The 17,786-nt window shown below is 40.4% G+C and overlaps 1 protein-coding gene across 1 annotated transcript in view; it reads left to right on the top strand.

The window, feature by feature from the left end:
* Positions 1 to 460: 460 nt before the first annotated feature.
* The window catches only part of sos1 (SOS Ras/Rac guanine nucleotide exchange factor 1), a 60,615-nt gene continuing 43,289 nt past the window's right edge, over positions 461 to 17,786 (top strand). Inside the window, exons 1-6 of the mRNA XM_062970596.1 lie at positions 461 to 922; positions 8,292 to 8,417; positions 9,684 to 9,815; positions 11,450 to 11,614; positions 12,380 to 12,589; positions 13,449 to 13,592. Coding sequence (XP_062826666.1) covers positions 836 to 922; positions 8,292 to 8,417; positions 9,684 to 9,815; positions 11,450 to 11,614; positions 12,380 to 12,589; positions 13,449 to 13,592 — 864 coding nt within the window. The 5' untranslated portion in view covers positions 461 to 835. The remainder of the gene's footprint in view (positions 923 to 8,291; positions 8,418 to 9,683; positions 9,816 to 11,449; positions 11,615 to 12,379; positions 12,590 to 13,448; positions 13,593 to 17,786) is intronic.

Raw genomic sequence — 17,786 nt, 5'->3', positions numbered from 1 at the left:
CGGATTCGAACCGCCGGTCTTTCGGTCAGCAAGTTCAGCAGCTCAGCGGTTTAACCACTTCAGGAAATAAACGACACATTATAAACAGACAATACATTAAAGGAAGCTTGAGAAGGTTGTGATCTCCAACAGGACAAAAAAAATACTTGAGTCCTCCAAGCCGCAGGTGGCGCTATGATAAGTGGTGGCTATCACAGGAACGCTATCTGCTTTTGTCTGCTGTCTTCCTTCCACCGCCGGTCATGAAAACACTTCGGCGTTCGACTAGCAAGCCTGGAAGTGGCGAGGGTGGGGGAGCCAGGTTGTGTTTGGTTGCGAGGACGAAAACACTTCACGCTCGAAGGTTCGGCAATCAACTTATACGCATGCGCAGTGGCGGCGCGGAAAAGGGAAGGACTGGAGTAAGAGGAGGGCGGAGTCAAAGGAAGAGGATGAGTGCGCATGCCCCGTCGGCCTTTGTGCCCACTGCGCATGCGCCGGGGGTTGTAACCGCCAGGGACGGCTAAGGGAAGAGCCGCCGAGAGTTCGAAGCCGCGCGCCTCCCTCTTCCCCTCAGCAACGGTCGCTTTGCGGCCTGGACTTCCGCTTCCTTCAAGCCTGACAGGGAGGAGAAGCAGGAGAAGGATGCTCTGGAGCCTGGGGTCTGCCTGAGGCGAGGCCGGGAAGGGAGGGATGTCGCCGGCGCCGGGCCTCCACGCCGGGTCCTGGCCTCCGCCTCGGCCCTGCGCAGGTTCAGCCCGGGCCCAGGTTCAGGCTCCACCAGGCCGGACTGGGGCCCAGCACTGACTCCGCCGCCGCTTCCCCGCCGCCGAGGGCACGGGGCGGGGCGGGCACGATGCAGGCGCCGCCGCTGCAGTACGACTTCTTCAGCGAGGAGAACGCGCCCAAGTGGCGGGGCCTGCTGGTGCCCGCCTTAAAGAAGGTGAGCTCTAGGTTTCCAGGAAGGGAGCCAGCTGCTTAGAAGGCGTGAGTACAGGGCTGTAGTGTCTAGACCGGGCATGGGCAAATTTGGGGCCTCCAGGTGGTTTGGGCTTCAACTCCCACCATTCCTGACAGCCTCAGGCCCTTTCCTTTTCGCTTAAGCGGCTGAGGGGGAAAGGAAGGGGCCTGAAGCTGTTAGGAATGGTGGGAGTTGAAGCCCAAACCACCTGGAGGCCCCAAATTTGCCCACGCTTGATCTAAATCCAGGGAAGTCATGCAACCCCTCTATTCTGCCATGGTCAGACCACACCTGGAATCACACTGTGTCCAATTCTGGGCACCGCAATTTAAAGGAGATGTTGACAAGAATTTGTCCAGACGAGGGAAACTAAAATGATTAAGCTTAAAGAGCTGGGCATGTTTAGCCTGCCAAAAAGAAAGCTGAGAGGAGACATGATGAGGGCCATGTATAAATATGTGAGGGGAAATCATAGGGAGGAGGGAGCAAGCTTTTTTTTTCCTGCTGCCCTGGAGACTAGGATGCGGAACAACCGGCTTCAAACTACAAGAAAGGAGATTCCACCTGAACTTTAGGAAGAACTTCCCTACTGTGAGAGCTGTTCAGCAGTGGAACTTTCTGCCTAGGAGTGTGGTTAGAGGCACCTTCTTCAGAGGCTTTTAAGCAGAGGTTGGATGGCCATTTGTCGGGGGTGCTTTGAATGCGATTTTCTTGCTTCTTGGCAGGGGGTTGGACTGGGTGGTTCATGAAGTCTCTTCCAGCTCTATGATTCTATGCTTCTTCCTGGAGGAGGAGCAGGGTGCAGGGGGTCCTTTTTTCTTTTTCTGTTTATTTGTATTTATTTATTGCATTTTTACCATGCTCTATCTCAACCCCAAAGGGGACTCAGAGCGGGCTTTCAAATTGGCAATACTCAGTGCAAATTGGTAGTACTTTATGTACTCAGTACATAAATACATACAAATACAGAATACAATATACATTAAAATCATAAAAACAATGGCACATAAATATATTTTATCATGTCAGAAGTAACTTGATTACATACTGCAAGTCGCTTCTACTATGAGAGAATTGGCTGTTTACAGAGATGTTGCCCAGGGGATGCCTGGATGTGTTACCATCCTGCTGGGAGAGCTCTCTCATGTCCCTGCAAGCTAGAGGTGACAGTAAGGAGCTCACTCTGTCTCACGGGTTAGAACTGGCAACCTTCAGGTCACAAACCCAACCCTCATGTCAGCAGTTCAGCCAGCACAAGTGTTAACCCATTGCGCCACCTTACACCAATACGTTACCAATACTTAAACACCTTCATCTTTAAAAGTCTGCCTGAATAAAAAGGTTTTAGCCATCCACCGGAAGGACAGCAGGAAATGGGCTGTTCTGGCATCCCTGGGAAGGAGGGAGTTCCAGAGTCAAGGGGCAGCTACCAAGAAGGCCGGCTCTCTTTTTACCCCCAACTGAGCTTAAGATGGAAGTAGGACCGAGAAAAGGGCCTCTCCTGAAGATTTCAGGGCCCGGGCAAGTTCATACAAGGGGATGTGGTCGGCCAAATAGCCTGGACCTGAACCGTTTAGGACTTGAAAGGTCATAACCAGCATTTTGAATTGTGCCTGGAAATAAACTGGCAGCCAGTGGAGCCTCTGCAACAGGGGGGTTGTCCGCTCACTGTAGCCAGCCCTAGTGAGCAACCTGGCTGCAGCTCTTTGGACCAGCTGAAGTTTCCAAGCCCTCTTCAGAGGCAGCCCCACGCAGAGCATGCTACAGTAATCCGGACGGAATGTAACTAAGGCATGTGCCACCGTGGCCAGATCGGGCTTCTCAAGGAATGGGCGCAGTTGGTGCACAAGCTTTAATTGTGCAAAGGCCCTCCTGGCCACCTCTGACACCTGAGCCTCCAGGTTCAGCGCTGAGTCCAGGAGGACCCCCAAACTGCAAAGCGCATTCGGAAAAGAGGAGGTGCCCTCTATAGAATCATACAGTGGGAAGAGACCCTAAGGGCCATCCAATCCAACCCACTGCCGTGCACACAATCAAAGCACAATACCATCCAGCCTCTGCTGCAATCATGGCTAATCTAAGTATACATAGGGATTTGTTTAAAAGCACGATGTAGTAATGTATAGTGTCTTGATCAAGGGAAGTCATAATCCCACTCTATTCTGCTTTGGTCAGACTTCATCCAGAATAACACTGCATCTAGTTCTGGGCCCCACATTCAGGAAGGATATTGACAAGTTAATATGTGTCCAGAGAAGGGTAACCAAAATGATAAAAGGTTTGGAAGCTGAGCCCCTTAGCCTGAAGAAGAGAAGTCTGAGAGAGGACATGATAGCTATGTTTAAATGTATGAAAGGATGTTACATTGAGGAGCAGAAGGGCTTGTTTTGTCGCTGCTCTGGAGGCTAGGATGCAATGGATTAAAACTGCAGGAAAAGAGATTCTACCTAAGCATTAGGAAGAACTCCCTGGTGACAAGAGCTGTTCGGCAGCGGAATATGCTACTTGGGAGTCCGGTGGAGTCTCCTTCTGTGGAAGTTTTTAAGCAGAAGCTTGGATGGCTATCTGGTTGAAAGCCTGTTGTGTATCCCTGCATGGCAGAATGCAGTTGGACTGGATAGCCCAGGCATGGGCAAACTTGGGCCCTCCAGGCTGTTAGGAATTATGCAAGTTGAAGTCCAAAACACCTGGAGGGCCCAAGTTTGCTCATGCTTGGTTTTGTCCATGCCTGCACTATAATAATAATAATAAAACTTTATTTATACCCCGCCACCATCTCCCCAACGGGGACTCGGGGCGGTTTACATGGGGCCATGCCCAGAACAGTACAATATAGCAAAATATAAAACAACATATCACAATACAATTAAACAATACAATAAATAATCATATACACTGCAACACAAAATCTATCTATCTATCTATATATATATATATATATATATATATATATATATATATATAATATAACAGGGCGGGCCACATGAGACACTTAACTTAGGGTGAGAAAAGGATAAGAATACAATCACGGAGACCAGGGACATAAGATAAAAACAATCTAGAGGGTAGATGATGGGGGAGTAACAAAAGAAGTGTGTAATAGTTACTCTCCGAAAGCACATCGGAAAAGCCAGGTTTTTAAATCTTTCCTGAAGGCTAAAAGAGGGGGGGCTTGCCTAATTTCGATGGGCAGTGAGTTCCATAAACGGGGGGCCACAGCAGAAAAGGCCCTCTCCCTTGTTCCCACCAGACGGGTCTGGGATACAGGCAGTGGCGACAGGAGGGCCTCCCCTGATGATCGAAGAGATCGGGCAGGTTTATGGTAGGAGATACGGTCACGAAGGTAGGTGGGTACCAAACCGTTTAGGGCTTTATAAATGATGGTCTGCACCTTGAATTGGGATCGGAAAGTGAACGGCAGCCAGTGGAGCTCCTTAAACAGGGGAGTAGACCTTTGGTCATTTTGGTTGCAAAGCCCAGAACTAGGTATGGGCAAACCTCGGCCTTCCATGTGTTTTGGACTTCAACTCCCACAATTCCTAAGAGCATGTGGAAGTTGGAGCCCAAAACACCTGGAGGGCCTAAGTTTGCCCATGCCTGATCTAGTTTGATCAACATATATATACAAGTTGAGCACCCCTTGTCCAAGATTCTAGAATCCTTCAAAATTGTCCATCGGGGTAGTTGAAATAGTGACACATTTGCTTTTGCAGTAGTTTATTGTACAAAAACACAAAATGATTTAAACATTATACAGTTGGTCTTCTGTATCCACAGATTCCACCTTCTGTGGCTCGAACTTACATTTTTTTAAAAAATTCAAAATGCAAACCTTTATCTTGCCATTTTATTTAAGGAACACCATTTTTCTATGCCATAACGTATAATAGGAGTTAAGTATCCATGGATTTTGGTATCCATGGAAGGTCCTGGAACAAAACCCCAGTGGATCCTTGGCAAATACCGTATTTCATTGATTCTAAGAAGCCATCGATTTTAAGATGCACACTAATTTCAGTACCATGCACCTCATTTTTTTAGATATTTATGGGGTGGAGATTGATAAAATACAGTAATTTTACCTTAAGGCTATGTACTATTAGATTTAACAAGGATTGAATTAAATATCAGATGTCAGGATTTTTTGCACACTGATTTGGGAGACTTCTGCATGGACTGGGTTGAGTTGGAGGTGGAAGAAGAGAAGGAGGAAAAGTTGTGGTTAGCTTGCTTTTCAGCATTTTGAGTTCCACTGACCTCAATACATCACTGTAGCCAATGTTCTCCTCCAGCTTATAGACGTTTTCTCAGAAGAGATGCAGGAAGGAGAATGTAGGGGAGGGAGGATTCCATCTGAACTTATGTGCATGAAAGCTACACCTACACAACCACTGAGTATCATGTATAAATGTAATCTTTTATAATTATTGGCTTTAGTTGTGGACCTAGTAAAGAGATGATTTGTTTTAATTCTGTTTTCATTTACAATGATGTGGCTATCATGAGAAGGATTACCATGCATATGTGCTATTGTTGACATTTTTGTAATGCAACTTAGGAACAGAATGTTGTGGCTGGAAAAATGTGGATTTATAATAATTTTTCTATAGAGCAGTGGTTCTCAACCTGTGGGACACCAGACGTTTTGACCTTCAATGCCCAGAAATCCTAACAGCTGGTAAACCGGCTGGGATTTCTGGGAGTTGTAGGCCAAAACAGCTGGGGACCCACAGATTGAGAACCACTGCTATAGAGTTATAAAATTTTAATAAACTTGATAGAGGGAACTTGGAGAAGCCAGTTTCTTTTGTATTTGTATTCAGGCTGCTAAAGGCTCTTGTTTGGAACAGTTGTACAGTAGAGTCTCACTTATCCAACATAAACGGGCCGGCAGAATGTTGGATAAGCGAATATGTTGGATAATAAGGAGGCATTAAGGAAAAGCCTATTAAACATCAAATTAGGTTATGATTTTACAAATGAAGCACCAAAACATCATGTTAGACAACAAATTTGGCAGAAAAAGTAGTTCAATACGCAGTAATGCTATGTATTAATTACTGTATTTATGAATTTAGCACCAAAATATCACGATATATTGAAAACATTGACTACAAAAATGTGTTGGATAATCCAGAACGTTGGATGAGTGAGTGTTGGATAAGTGAGACTCTACTGTATTTCATTTTATGTTCTTAATCCTATCACAAAGTTATCCATGCAGTTGTCTCTTAGTTTTTTTCCATCTACTTTACCCTGATGCTGTTGTAACCAGGAAGAATTAACAGTGTAAATTATGTTCGTATTCACTAAGATCTTACTAAAATCATTGAGACTTCCTCCCTAGTAAGTTTATTTAGAATTATAGCCTCAATTCCAAGTGTTGCTGGATTGTAAAAAGTTCAAGTGATTATATATTGGCTACAGAAACACCTATATAAAAACAGTGTCTTACAGTAATTGCAGTGTGTAGCACTGCTTTTTAAATCACTTGATTTATTTTGCCTGGAAAGGAAATGTGCTTCAGCACAAGGGAAAATTACCTTTAAAAGGTTTACCTCCGAATCAGACTAGTTTTTTAGTTCATTTGCAAAGGCTTAATTTCAGCATCCCTTATCCTAATGGCACACCTAATATGATACGTCATGATCTCTAGTTTGAGAAAATAGGCTGAAAATAAAAAGGGATTGTACAGGAGTACGTACTTCATTGCAGTTGGGTTTCATTAAATAGCCAGGCAATTTCTTAAGCAAAATATTTTCAGCACTAATCTATTGAAAGCTGATATGGTTAATAATAGCTGTGGAATCTAGTCTGTGCTTGCAACAAGAAAATTGTATGTGTCTATAAATGTGATATGGGGTTCCTATGTATAGGGGGGGTCACTAAGAAGTGGTAGTACTTCTGCAGAATGTAAGAAGGTAAAATTAGACTTTCTGTTACTAGTATTTATTCAGGATACTTCTAGTTTGGTCTTCATTTGAAAAAGGGCTCACAGAGGAATGGCTTGTGTATGTACAGTATATGTAAATGCATTGCCCCAAGTTTCAAACTTAGCTTCACAAGTGCAAACAATGTCTGCACACTCCACTTATGGAATTAGCCAAAGGTACAGTACAACCAGTACAACCTTTCCTGTTGCTCCACAGTTTCCAGATATGTTTTCCTGAATGTCTTGCTGTGGTAGACCAATATTCTGTCTCTAGACATTTTCAGGGTGGGACATTTAGTCACGTAAGCTGTCCTGTCAATAATAGGTTTTCGAGTTTTTATACTGTCTATAAGAAGTGAATTCAAGTCATAGATTTGTTCTAATTTCCTTCACATTTTAGAACACATTAATTTTAAATAACTTTCACTTCAAAACTGAATTTATATGTAATGGAATCTGAATCAAGAATTTCCTACCCTGTTCCCCCGAAAATAAGACATCCCCAAAAAATAAGACCTAGCAGAGGTTTTGCTGAATTGCTAAATATAAGGCCTCCCCCAAAAGTAAGACCTAGCAAAGTTTTTGTTTGGAAGCATGCCCGGCGCCTGCCAAACAAAACACCAGAACTTGCAGGATCGGTAAATGTACATACCAGTTGTCCATGGAAATAATGGTAATAATATATTAAAATGTTATATTATTTATATTTATACAATAGTAACAAGAAATTCTTGACAGGAGTCATAGTTTGTCTGGTTTGGTTATGTTGGTTTGTGATGACAACTACTGTACAGTATATAATAAATGTTCATTTTTTGTTCAACAATAAATGTGAATTCTTCTTCATGGAAAAATAAGACATCCCCTGAAAATAAGACCTAGCACATCTCTGGGAGCAAAAAATAATATAAGACACTGTCTTATTTTCGGGGAAACACAGTATATGTAGCTTGTACTGTTCCTTTTTAGTTGTCTCTTTTGTTCCTTTATTCTTAAATGGCAGCTTAACACCTGCAGCTTAAACAGTGTAGGTTCCTCCTGTTTCGTATTACTAGACGGCTTCTTAGGAAGAAAACAGGAACATTTTTGCTATGTTTTAAATTGTGTTGAACTCTTAACATTGATTTTATTACATGGTGCCATTGGTTCCTTGAATGTTGGGTGGTAAACAATTGTATAAATATCTTTATAGCTACAGAAAGTTGGACTTGAAAGAGAACATATACTTACAATCATGCTTTTAGTATTTTCTGCATCACAGTACAGTCTAGAAAAATTCAAACATAAAAAACAGGTTTTTGATTAACCTGGTGTAACAGATAGTTTGCATAGCCTATATTTACAAATGTTCATTTTTCTAAGATGCAACTGAATAGTATTATTGAAAATTTAAGTTGGATTATTTTATGTTGAATGTAGGTTCAGATGCAAGTCCACCCTAAGCTGTCATCTACTGAAGATGCCTTGCAGTATGTCGAGGAATTAATTCTGCAGTTGCTAAACATGCTGTGCCAAGCCCAACCCAGAAGCTTTCAGGATGTAGAGGTAGAAAAAGATAGTTCATCTCGTAACTATCTATGTGATTGTTGATATAGTATTAGTAGTTCTGGACTTCATCACTAAATTACTGGTATTTTGTTAAAGGCGTGATATTGTAAATATTGATATACTTCAAATTATATGTTCTCTTAACTTTGTGTTGCAGACCACTTTAGACACATGCTTATTGTGGGAAAATTGCATACAAATAATGACTGTATTTTTAATCTTGAGGATATATGATGAATACCAATTATATATAAAAATATAAATACTCTGTTGTTTAGATTTATTTTATATATTTATTAATGAATTCTGCTAATAAAGTGAAGCTGAATCCTTTGAGAGATCTCTAAGATAGGCAGTTTCTGGCTCTAGGAAGTTCAATGATGGTGGTACTTCCCTGAAAGAGGAAGTGCACAGCTAAGGTTTCTCTTGGACCCAGTATTATCACTATGTTTTTCCCCATGCTCAATTCAACATACAGTTCTTACTTTAAAGCAAGGGAAGACAGCTCGTGGCTCCAGAGATTACATTGGTTGCCAAAAATACTCCCAAAACAAAATGAGAAGAGGCTTGAAACTTACTATTGTTAAAGTACAAAAAAAGGTGCTGAACTTGTTTAAAAGGTTAAGCGCCATACCTGAATCTTCCCAGAAAGGAAACCTTATTGACCAGAAAAGTTGCTCTTGAGAGTCTGTGAGGCTTGAGGGTTGTAAAAATAAATGGGGAGCCTGCATGTGGCTCCATAGCTATACTTTGCCCACATCTACTTTAAAGCCATCAGTGGCTTAAGACCTAAATGCCTTAAGAAACAGCTTCTCCTTTTTTATTCTCCTTGAGTATTAAGATCACTTTGTGAGTGCTTTTGGTAAGAAAACTGGTATGAGATTACAAAGGGAAAAGTCTTTTCTGTGCTGACCATCACACTCTGGAATGCTTTTCTCAAAGAAGTTTCCCCCTTCACCTATATTGTATGTTTTTGTTTGATTGTTGAAATAGCTGATGAAAATGTATTTGTTTTCCTGGGAATTTATTTGGTTTTTTAACTCTGGTAGGAATTTAGCTTGTGCTTGAGTAGTTTTATCTTTGTCTTTTTGTGGTTTTTGTGATTGATTTTGTGTGTTGATTGATCTGTCTTTGATCTCACTTTTGCTTATGAGGGTAGTTTAATAAATAAAAGCTCTTTCAGTTATTTAGGGTATATTAAAGAACTGTTATATGTTAACTGATTAAATGCTTAGCTTTAATACCTGGTTTTTGTGTTAACAGGATCGTGTGCAAAAGAGTTTTCCCCATCCTATTGACAAGTGGGCAATAGCTGATGCTCAGTCTGCAATTGAAAAGAGGAAGCGAAAAAATCCTTTATTTCTTCCAGTAGAAAAAATTCACCCATTATTAAAAGTAGGTATTATTAATGCATTGTATAAAATACTGCAGAACTAGTTATATTTGTTCTTCATTATTTGTTCGACAGAAAAATTGATTTCTTAAACCCTTTTCTGGATTTTATCTTCATACCTGTTTAGATTCACCCAAGCAGTCTATCATCCTAACTAGTGCTGATTCTAGCTAGGTTTGGCAAAATTTAGCTGAATGTGAGGTGTGGGGTTTTTTGGGGGGTGGGGGTTGTTTTGGTGACTAGGGAAAATGTTTAGATTTCTACATGACTGCTAGGATCTATTTTTAACTCCAAAGAACACTTGCAACATTTCTAACAGGAAGAATACTCATTGTGATACGTACATTTTCAGGCCTCAGGTTCCAGCTAGTAAGAACTATTGCATAATACAGCAAGGCCTGGAATTTTTTATTTTAGATTCCTACACATCTCCTTCTCGTAACTAGCTTTATTTAGAGGCAGGGAATACATAAATATTTGAGTATAAGTAAGCACATTAGCGCTAAATCTAACATTACACTGTTGGCTGCTATAGAATTTTCCTTCCCCTTCTCTCTTCAGTGCTCTTTCCTGAACTATGGTTCTAGATGGTTTCTCGACTCTACAGAGTTAGCTTTGCAATCTGTGGGGGCCACAATATGAAAGAGATGTTGCTCCTTTCAGGTTACAATTGATTCCAACATTGGATCGATAGATATTACCCTCAGACCACTAAAAGACCTCACTGCAGATTTCCTGATATTTCACACGCCAAATATTCATTGTATTAGACTCAGTCATTGAGCAAAAAGTTGCAGTGGCTGGAGTTTGGTTCTTCCTCAGACCACATTGCCTTGGTTAGCAGAACTGGGGAGAAGGGGTGAAATCTCCTTTCCCTTCCCCACAACCCGCCGTACCCTAGAATTTGCTCCAGGGGTCTAGGAAGCAATGAAGGCAGTTCGGAGATGGGCCTGAAAACCTTTGAGGTGAAAGAAAAAGGAAAGAAAGCCCTGTAGTATTAATGATTGTCTGGTGACATGATACTGAATTTAAAATTATGTGCTATTTAACTAACAAATGTAAAGAAACTGCATTGTGTAATTAAATACCTTGTTATTTTGCTGCTTTAACTCAGTGTTACTCCTAGCTCTCATATACACTGTCTAGTTAATGCATTTATTATTTGACACCTGAGAAAGTGTGTTTGTGTAGAAATATATTTAGAAATATACATTTCTTAATTACAGTGTTCCCTCACTTATTGCAGGGGTTACGTTCCAGGAACGTAAGTGAAAATCTGTGAAGTAGGGATGCTAGGCTTTTGCTTGGGAAGGAAGTAGAAAGAGGGAGGGAGGAAGGGAAGAAAGAGGCAGGGGAACATGGTGCTGCCTCCTTCTTCTCCCGCTGCTGTTTGGGCTCCTTCTCCGCTTTGCCGCCCGCACCTGACTGAGACCACCGCCACTGTAAATCATAATATTTTTTAATGATAATATATGATTATTTTATAAATCATAATTTTTATGATTTATAATATTATTTTAGTGTTTATTAAAAAACCGCAGTACAGTGAATCTGCGAAAAGCAAACTGCGAAGTAGTGAGGGAACACTGTATATATCTGCATAACTTAATGTTATTAAGTTGCCTTTTCTTTTCAGGAAGTTCTCGGTTATAAAGTTGACCATCAAGTATCTCTTTACATAGTAGCAGTATTAGAATACATTTCAGCAGATATTTTAAAGTTGGTTGGGAACTATGTAAGAAATATAAGACATGATGAAATTACGAAACAAGACATCAAAGTGGCAATGTGTGCTGATAAGGTGGGTAACATTTACATTTCCAGTTACTATATACTTAATTGCATTTAGCATAGCTCCTCTATAATTGGAAGCTATCCATGGGGAGAAGGGACTTCAGTTTAGTGGATACATTTGTAAATGGTAGGAGGAGGCCCCTCTACACCATTTTTAATACCGTTGAAACGGTTCTGCCCTCTTTCTGTAGTAGATTTAAGTAAGGGAGAAGGAGGATGTCTCTGACATTGTTACACCATTTTCTATGAACAAATCCTCAAGATTTTCACAATGGTCTGAGGTTACAAGATTGTTTCAAAATGATTACTTGGAACATCTTTATATTTCATCAGTCTTTTCTTATACATTTCCTTCTTTATACCTTTCCCTTTACTTTTAACAATATTTCCTTACATTGATTCTTCAATGACAATTAATATATACACCCTATGCATCACCATTATCACAACTTAATACGTACAGTTAATCTAATTGCTAAGCAGAATTATACATGGACTTTTCTTGCACTCTGTAAAGGATGGAAGATTTTCTGTTGAGGATTTAAGATTTCCCTGTCCATTTTTCTTGGGTTTCAATCCTAGATATTTGTAATGAGTCATTTGGTAGATCACAATCTAATTTCGGACATGTGTCTGCTAATTTTCTGGAAACTGTTTTTTTGTTATCCATGCTGTAGTGAGCCAATTTCTAATTTTATTTCTCCAATGCCTGTTTAATTTTGGTTATACTAGCCCAGCATTAATTCTCTTTCTTCCACCTTGAAATAAACAGGTATTGATGGATATGTTCCATCAGGATGTAGAGGATATTAGTACACTAACATTATCTGATGAAGAACCCTCCACATCAGGAGAACAAACGTACTATGATATTGTGAAATCATTCATGGCAGAAGTTCGACAGTACATAAGGGAGCTAAATCTCATAATAAAAGTATTCAGAGAACCTTTTATTACCAATCCAAAGCTATTTTCAGGTCATGTAAGTATTTTACATTTTTACTATATGGAATTTGTTACTAGAATGTTGAAAACAAATTATCTGTTTTAGGAAACCCATGAGCACAAACATTTTAGTATTGGAAAAACTGTATACATATTATTTAATTTTATAGCATTTGTGACCCAAATTGTATCAAGCAGACAGATGTTAATTTCCAGATAGCACCTTTGATTGGATTGCAAGTTTGATTGGCACAACAGTTTCTAGCAAAGTGTTTTACACCTTCACATTCTTAGTAGCCCATTTTGCACATTGTAAGAAGCCAGGGGCCCTCAGGATTCCAGGTTTATTTTGAATGAAAAGTGTTTATACCTGCCACTGATTGCTCCAGCTTGCAGAGAGAGTGGATATAGCTGAAGACTGTTTTGCTGTTCATGCCTATACAGTAGTGGATGAACAGGCAGCTGCTGTTTGTCTTTACTGTTGTAAGGAGACACATATGGCTGCAGTAGGATCAGCTAGAGCAGAATCCTAATATTTCCTTGTTCATGCTGTATTGTATTATTTACTTCATTATCTACTACAAACACTTTTTTAAAGCTCAGCAGGTTTATGTTTATCCCTTAAGTCAAAAGGAATTAATTTTTCTGAGAGATGTGCTTGTTACTGCCAGATTACGTATTTTACCAATAGCTTGACAAATCAAGCAAAGGGCCAAGGGCCTAGCCTTTTGCCCAAAATGAAAGCACATATTTGTAAAGATTCGACCACATCTCCTTGAAGCCTTCTGTAATATCTTCTACCTAGAAGTAATTGTTTTAATTTTAATTTACAATTTAATGTATCGATCTTAAGTCCCACCTACAATTATTAATTATCAATTCATTCATTTTTGCAGGATGTAGAAAATATATTCAGTCGCATATCAGATATTCATGAACTTAGTGTGAAGCTGTTGGGCCATATTGAAGACACTGTAGAAATGACAGATGAAGGCAGTCCCCATCCTTTAGTAGGAAGCTGTTTTGAAGATTTAGCTGAGGTATGTAGTAATAATGTCATAATTCAAAGGTTTGATATTGTAAAACTTTAGCAGCATTCCAACACAGATGTTATGGTGCTGATCTTTTCTTTTCTCTCCAATGTAAATACTTTCCTCCTGTCACTTGTCATCTCTAATAATCATTGCATGTTGCATCTGAATCTAATTTGAGTTGCCATATGTAGAGAAGTTGTGTGTTAAACAGATTATTGATATGATTTTATTTATTTGTTTGTTAAAGAAAAAAAGAGTTATATATTAGCAAGGAAAAGCCTAACATGGAAACTAGCTGGAAGCAGCATTTGGTAGGTTGCCATGGTAACACAGCTTCCCTTGGGAGAAAAAGGGCGTGGCTAAGATGACAGTTAGAGCATATTCCCTTTTAAAAGTGGAGTTGCTGTGAGGGTTTAAAAAGGAGTGGCTGTTAGGGGTTTGAGAAGAAGAGTTGCGGTTAGGTTTTGGAAAGATTAGGAGCTGGGGAAATCAGCTAAGGACGGCAGCTTATGGTCACTCAGGGGAAAGGCTGGGAATATAAGCTGACCAGGGTAGTTTAGTATACTGTGTTGAAGAGAAGTTATTTAAGAAATATCCATTCAAGAAAGACTACATTGTAACTTAAGATCCGGAACGTTTACTGATTGAAACCATACGCTTATGTACCAAAAATAAACTTGAATTTTGTTATTGTTCATAAAGATAAGTCTCCTTGCCTCTCTGTAAGCCTGTTACCTCACGTTGGTGGCAGTTACCGTACCTATCTATATAAGTTACCGTACTTTCCTATATAAGTTACCATCTTTACTCATTTAAACCCAATCAGTTCCGTTATCCTTCCTTATCCACTAAATCATCCCTGTCATACATTCACACATCCTCCACTCCTCCCTCTCACACGTGCGCACATCTCCTGAATTGGAGGCAGCAGTGGGATTTAAAGACAAAGATTTCCCCTGCCTGAGTTGAGTACCACAAATTGGGCTCTCTTCAATTGGGGGCAGCGGTGGGATCAAAAGGATTCCATCCCTGTCACCTCAGTCCTCTTCAAGTGGTGGCAGCGGTGGGATTCAGAAAAAGATTCCTTCCCTGCCTCACCTCTCTTCAATTGGTGCCAAGCGGTGGGATACGTTTAACATCTCAAACTAAGTGCCTTAAGACCACATAGGAAGAAATCGTGAGGTAAAAGTTAAGAAAAATGGCTACCAGACTACAAAAGAAATTAGCAGGAGAGGCTAGTGAATACCAAGGAGATAGTTCGGACTCTGAGCAAACCCCTGAGACAAGGGAAACCCTTAAATATAAAATTGAATTGAGAAAATTAGAATTGGAGGATAAACAAAGAGAAAGAGAAAGAGAAAGGGAGGATAAGCAAAGAGAAAGAGAAAGGGAGGATAAGCAAAGAGAGAGAGAATGGGAGGAAAAACGATGGGAACAAGAGAAGGAATTGAAAATAATGCAGCTAGAGAAGGATAAGGAAATAGAACTGAGACGATTGGAATTGGAAAAAGAGAAATTGGCACTGTCTCAACCACACATTATTATCCAAGAAGGGAATGGTAGGACTGAAGCGTCTGATCTACTTCTGAAGAGATTCCCAAAGTTTAATAAAGATGATGATGTGGAAAAGTTTTTGATTTCTTTTGAGAGGTGCTGCAGAGATTTTGAAATTGATGAGGGAAAATGGATGCTTTATTTAAGACCCCAAATTTGTGGGAAATTGTTAGAAATATATGGTGATGTACCTGAAGAGTCACACAGAGATTATAATTTCTTTAAAAAGCAGGTACAACAGAAATTGCAACTCACACCTGAGTTTTATCGTTTAAAATTCAGATCTCTGAGGAAAGAAAAGCACCAAAGCTTCGCACAAGTAGCTTCAAAACAGGCTCAATTATTTGATAGTTGGCTCAGAACCTCAGAAGTGGAAACTTTTCAACAGCTGAGGGAATTAATTAAGTTGGAACAACTGTTTCAATTAGTGCCCTCAGATTATCGGTGGTTAGTTCAAGACAGAAAGCCATCCACTGCCAATGAAGCGGCTTCAATGACAGACCAATTAATCACTCTGAGGGAAGGATTTAGGAACGATGAGGGACTAAGTGAGAGAAGGCAGAATAAACCGCCATTTTTCAATTATCAAACACACACACAATACAAAAAGACGCCTGCCATAGAAAACACCGCCTACAGGAGGCCTGAGGTAATTAATCAGACCAAACCTGAGGTAAAAGCAAGGTGCTATCAGTGTGGAAAGTCTGATCATCTAAAATACCAATGTCCTCTTTTAAGAAGAGATAAAACATCCTTCTTTATGAATAAAGAGCCCAAAGAAAATACTCTTAATAGGGATATTAAGTTGCTAAGCAGTACTGAAACAGTCCCTAGGGAGAAACAATGTTTATTTATTTTATCCGATGATTTTTCTGAAGATTATTTTGAGCCTATCACTATTGTGAACCAACAAAAACAAGGTTGGAGGGATACAGGATCCCAGGTGTGTGTTATCCACCCAAAATCGGTACCTCAGAAATATCAAAAGCCCACCTCTGAGATAAATCTAAAGGGTTTGGGACCAGCTGTACCAGCTGAGGTAGTATCTCTCCCAATTGAATACAATGGATGGAAAGGGATCTGGGACTTTGCAATTAGCTCAGATATCCCTCATGAATGTTTAATCGGCAATGACCTAGCTAGACAAGTTAAGAACTGGAAAAAGTTGTGTGAGGAGAAGGAAAATTACAACAGAAGCCCTATTCAGGAAGCAGTGTGCTTACCTATTCAGCCAGAATCTGAACAGGGTCCAGAATCCAGTTCCGCCATTATTGAAATTGTTAGTAAAACAGGGGGAGTACAAGAAATTAAACAAGCTCAGGAGGAAGATGAATCCCTGAAGCCTTTGTTTAAGCAAGCCAAAAATTTACCAGATTCAGCAGAAGAACTACCCAATAAATTTGTCACAAAAGATGGTGTGCTTTACAGAGAAAGCAAAAGTTTGAAATCAGAAGAAAGGTCAGAAATACATAGTCAGAGTTTCACTGAAATTGAAAGGCAAGCGCAGGTGGCTGAGAAACTGAAGGAGCAACAGGCAGAGCGGTTGGACATGGGCTTGGTGTCCAGGAGCTCTATTTCTCACTCTGTCCTCTCTAAGATGCAAGTGATAGAACAAGAAACGCCAGTGACTACAAAGTCCACACGGTCCCAGCTAGATCTCTTTGAAGACATTGGAAGCTTCACATCTGGACCACCAAAGTACAAAGATAATCCTTTTTCATTAGGCGATGCCTTCAGCTCACAGTGGGAGACAGACAACTCCTCTTGGGGGATGGACAAAGGGGAAGAAGAGACAGACATTGCCATCTCCAGCATCCGGCCTATTGGTGACAGACCCATTAACAGAATAGAGACAGGGAGCAAGATATCAGTAGTGGAGTCCAATGAAGCTCAGCAGAAGTTTGCAGGGGCCAAAGTCATCTCATCTGATATGTTCTTTGGACGGGAAGCTGATACAGTTCCAGTGGCTGAATATTTGACCGATCTTCAGTCAACAATGAGAGTGGCAAGAGACATCGCACAAGAACATCTAGCTGTGGCCCAGCAGAGACAGAAGAGCTACTATGACAGGTCAGCCAAACCAAGAAGCAAGCGGAGGTTATTTTTCGATGGAGAGAGTGGTAAAGACCCTGACGTGATGGGGATTGGTAGTTTTAACCATCAACAGTTTACTTTCAAGATTCTACAAAAATGCTTGGACTATGTTTCGCAGGACTTCTTAAATGACTCTTGGAAGTTTCGCAAAAAGACATTTTGGGACAGAGAGACTTCATTGTGTTGCTGGGAAGGATGAGTGTAATTATCCCCAACAACATGTTAACCTCTGGAATGCTCCGCAGAGTGAAACATCGATGAACTGTGCCAGGTGGCATGAGGAAGATCCCTGTTGAATGTGCTGAGTATCAGAAGATGTTTAGTCCAGTGTATAAATAAAGACTTGGGGAATAACCCTGAATGAAAATTAAACTGTTACAAATATGATTTATGGAAAATGTATTTTAAAAATGTCTTTTGATTTGAGGTTGTGAATCTTAACAATGGGAAAGATGACCAATACGTTTATGGTTTGTATGTTGAATGGTGACAATGTCATAACTGTATGGTAAGATATGGACATGTTATGTGTATATGCAACAGTGAAGGTTT

Source organism: Anolis carolinensis, chromosome 1 (genome assembly GCF_035594765.1).
Source record: "Anolis carolinensis isolate JA03-04 chromosome 1, rAnoCar3.1.pri, whole genome shotgun sequence".
NCBI lineage: Eukaryota > Metazoa > Chordata > Lepidosauria > Squamata > Dactyloidae > Anolis > Anolis carolinensis.
Note: the sequence above shows the minus strand (reverse complement) of the source record. Positions and strands in the feature narration are given on the sequence as shown.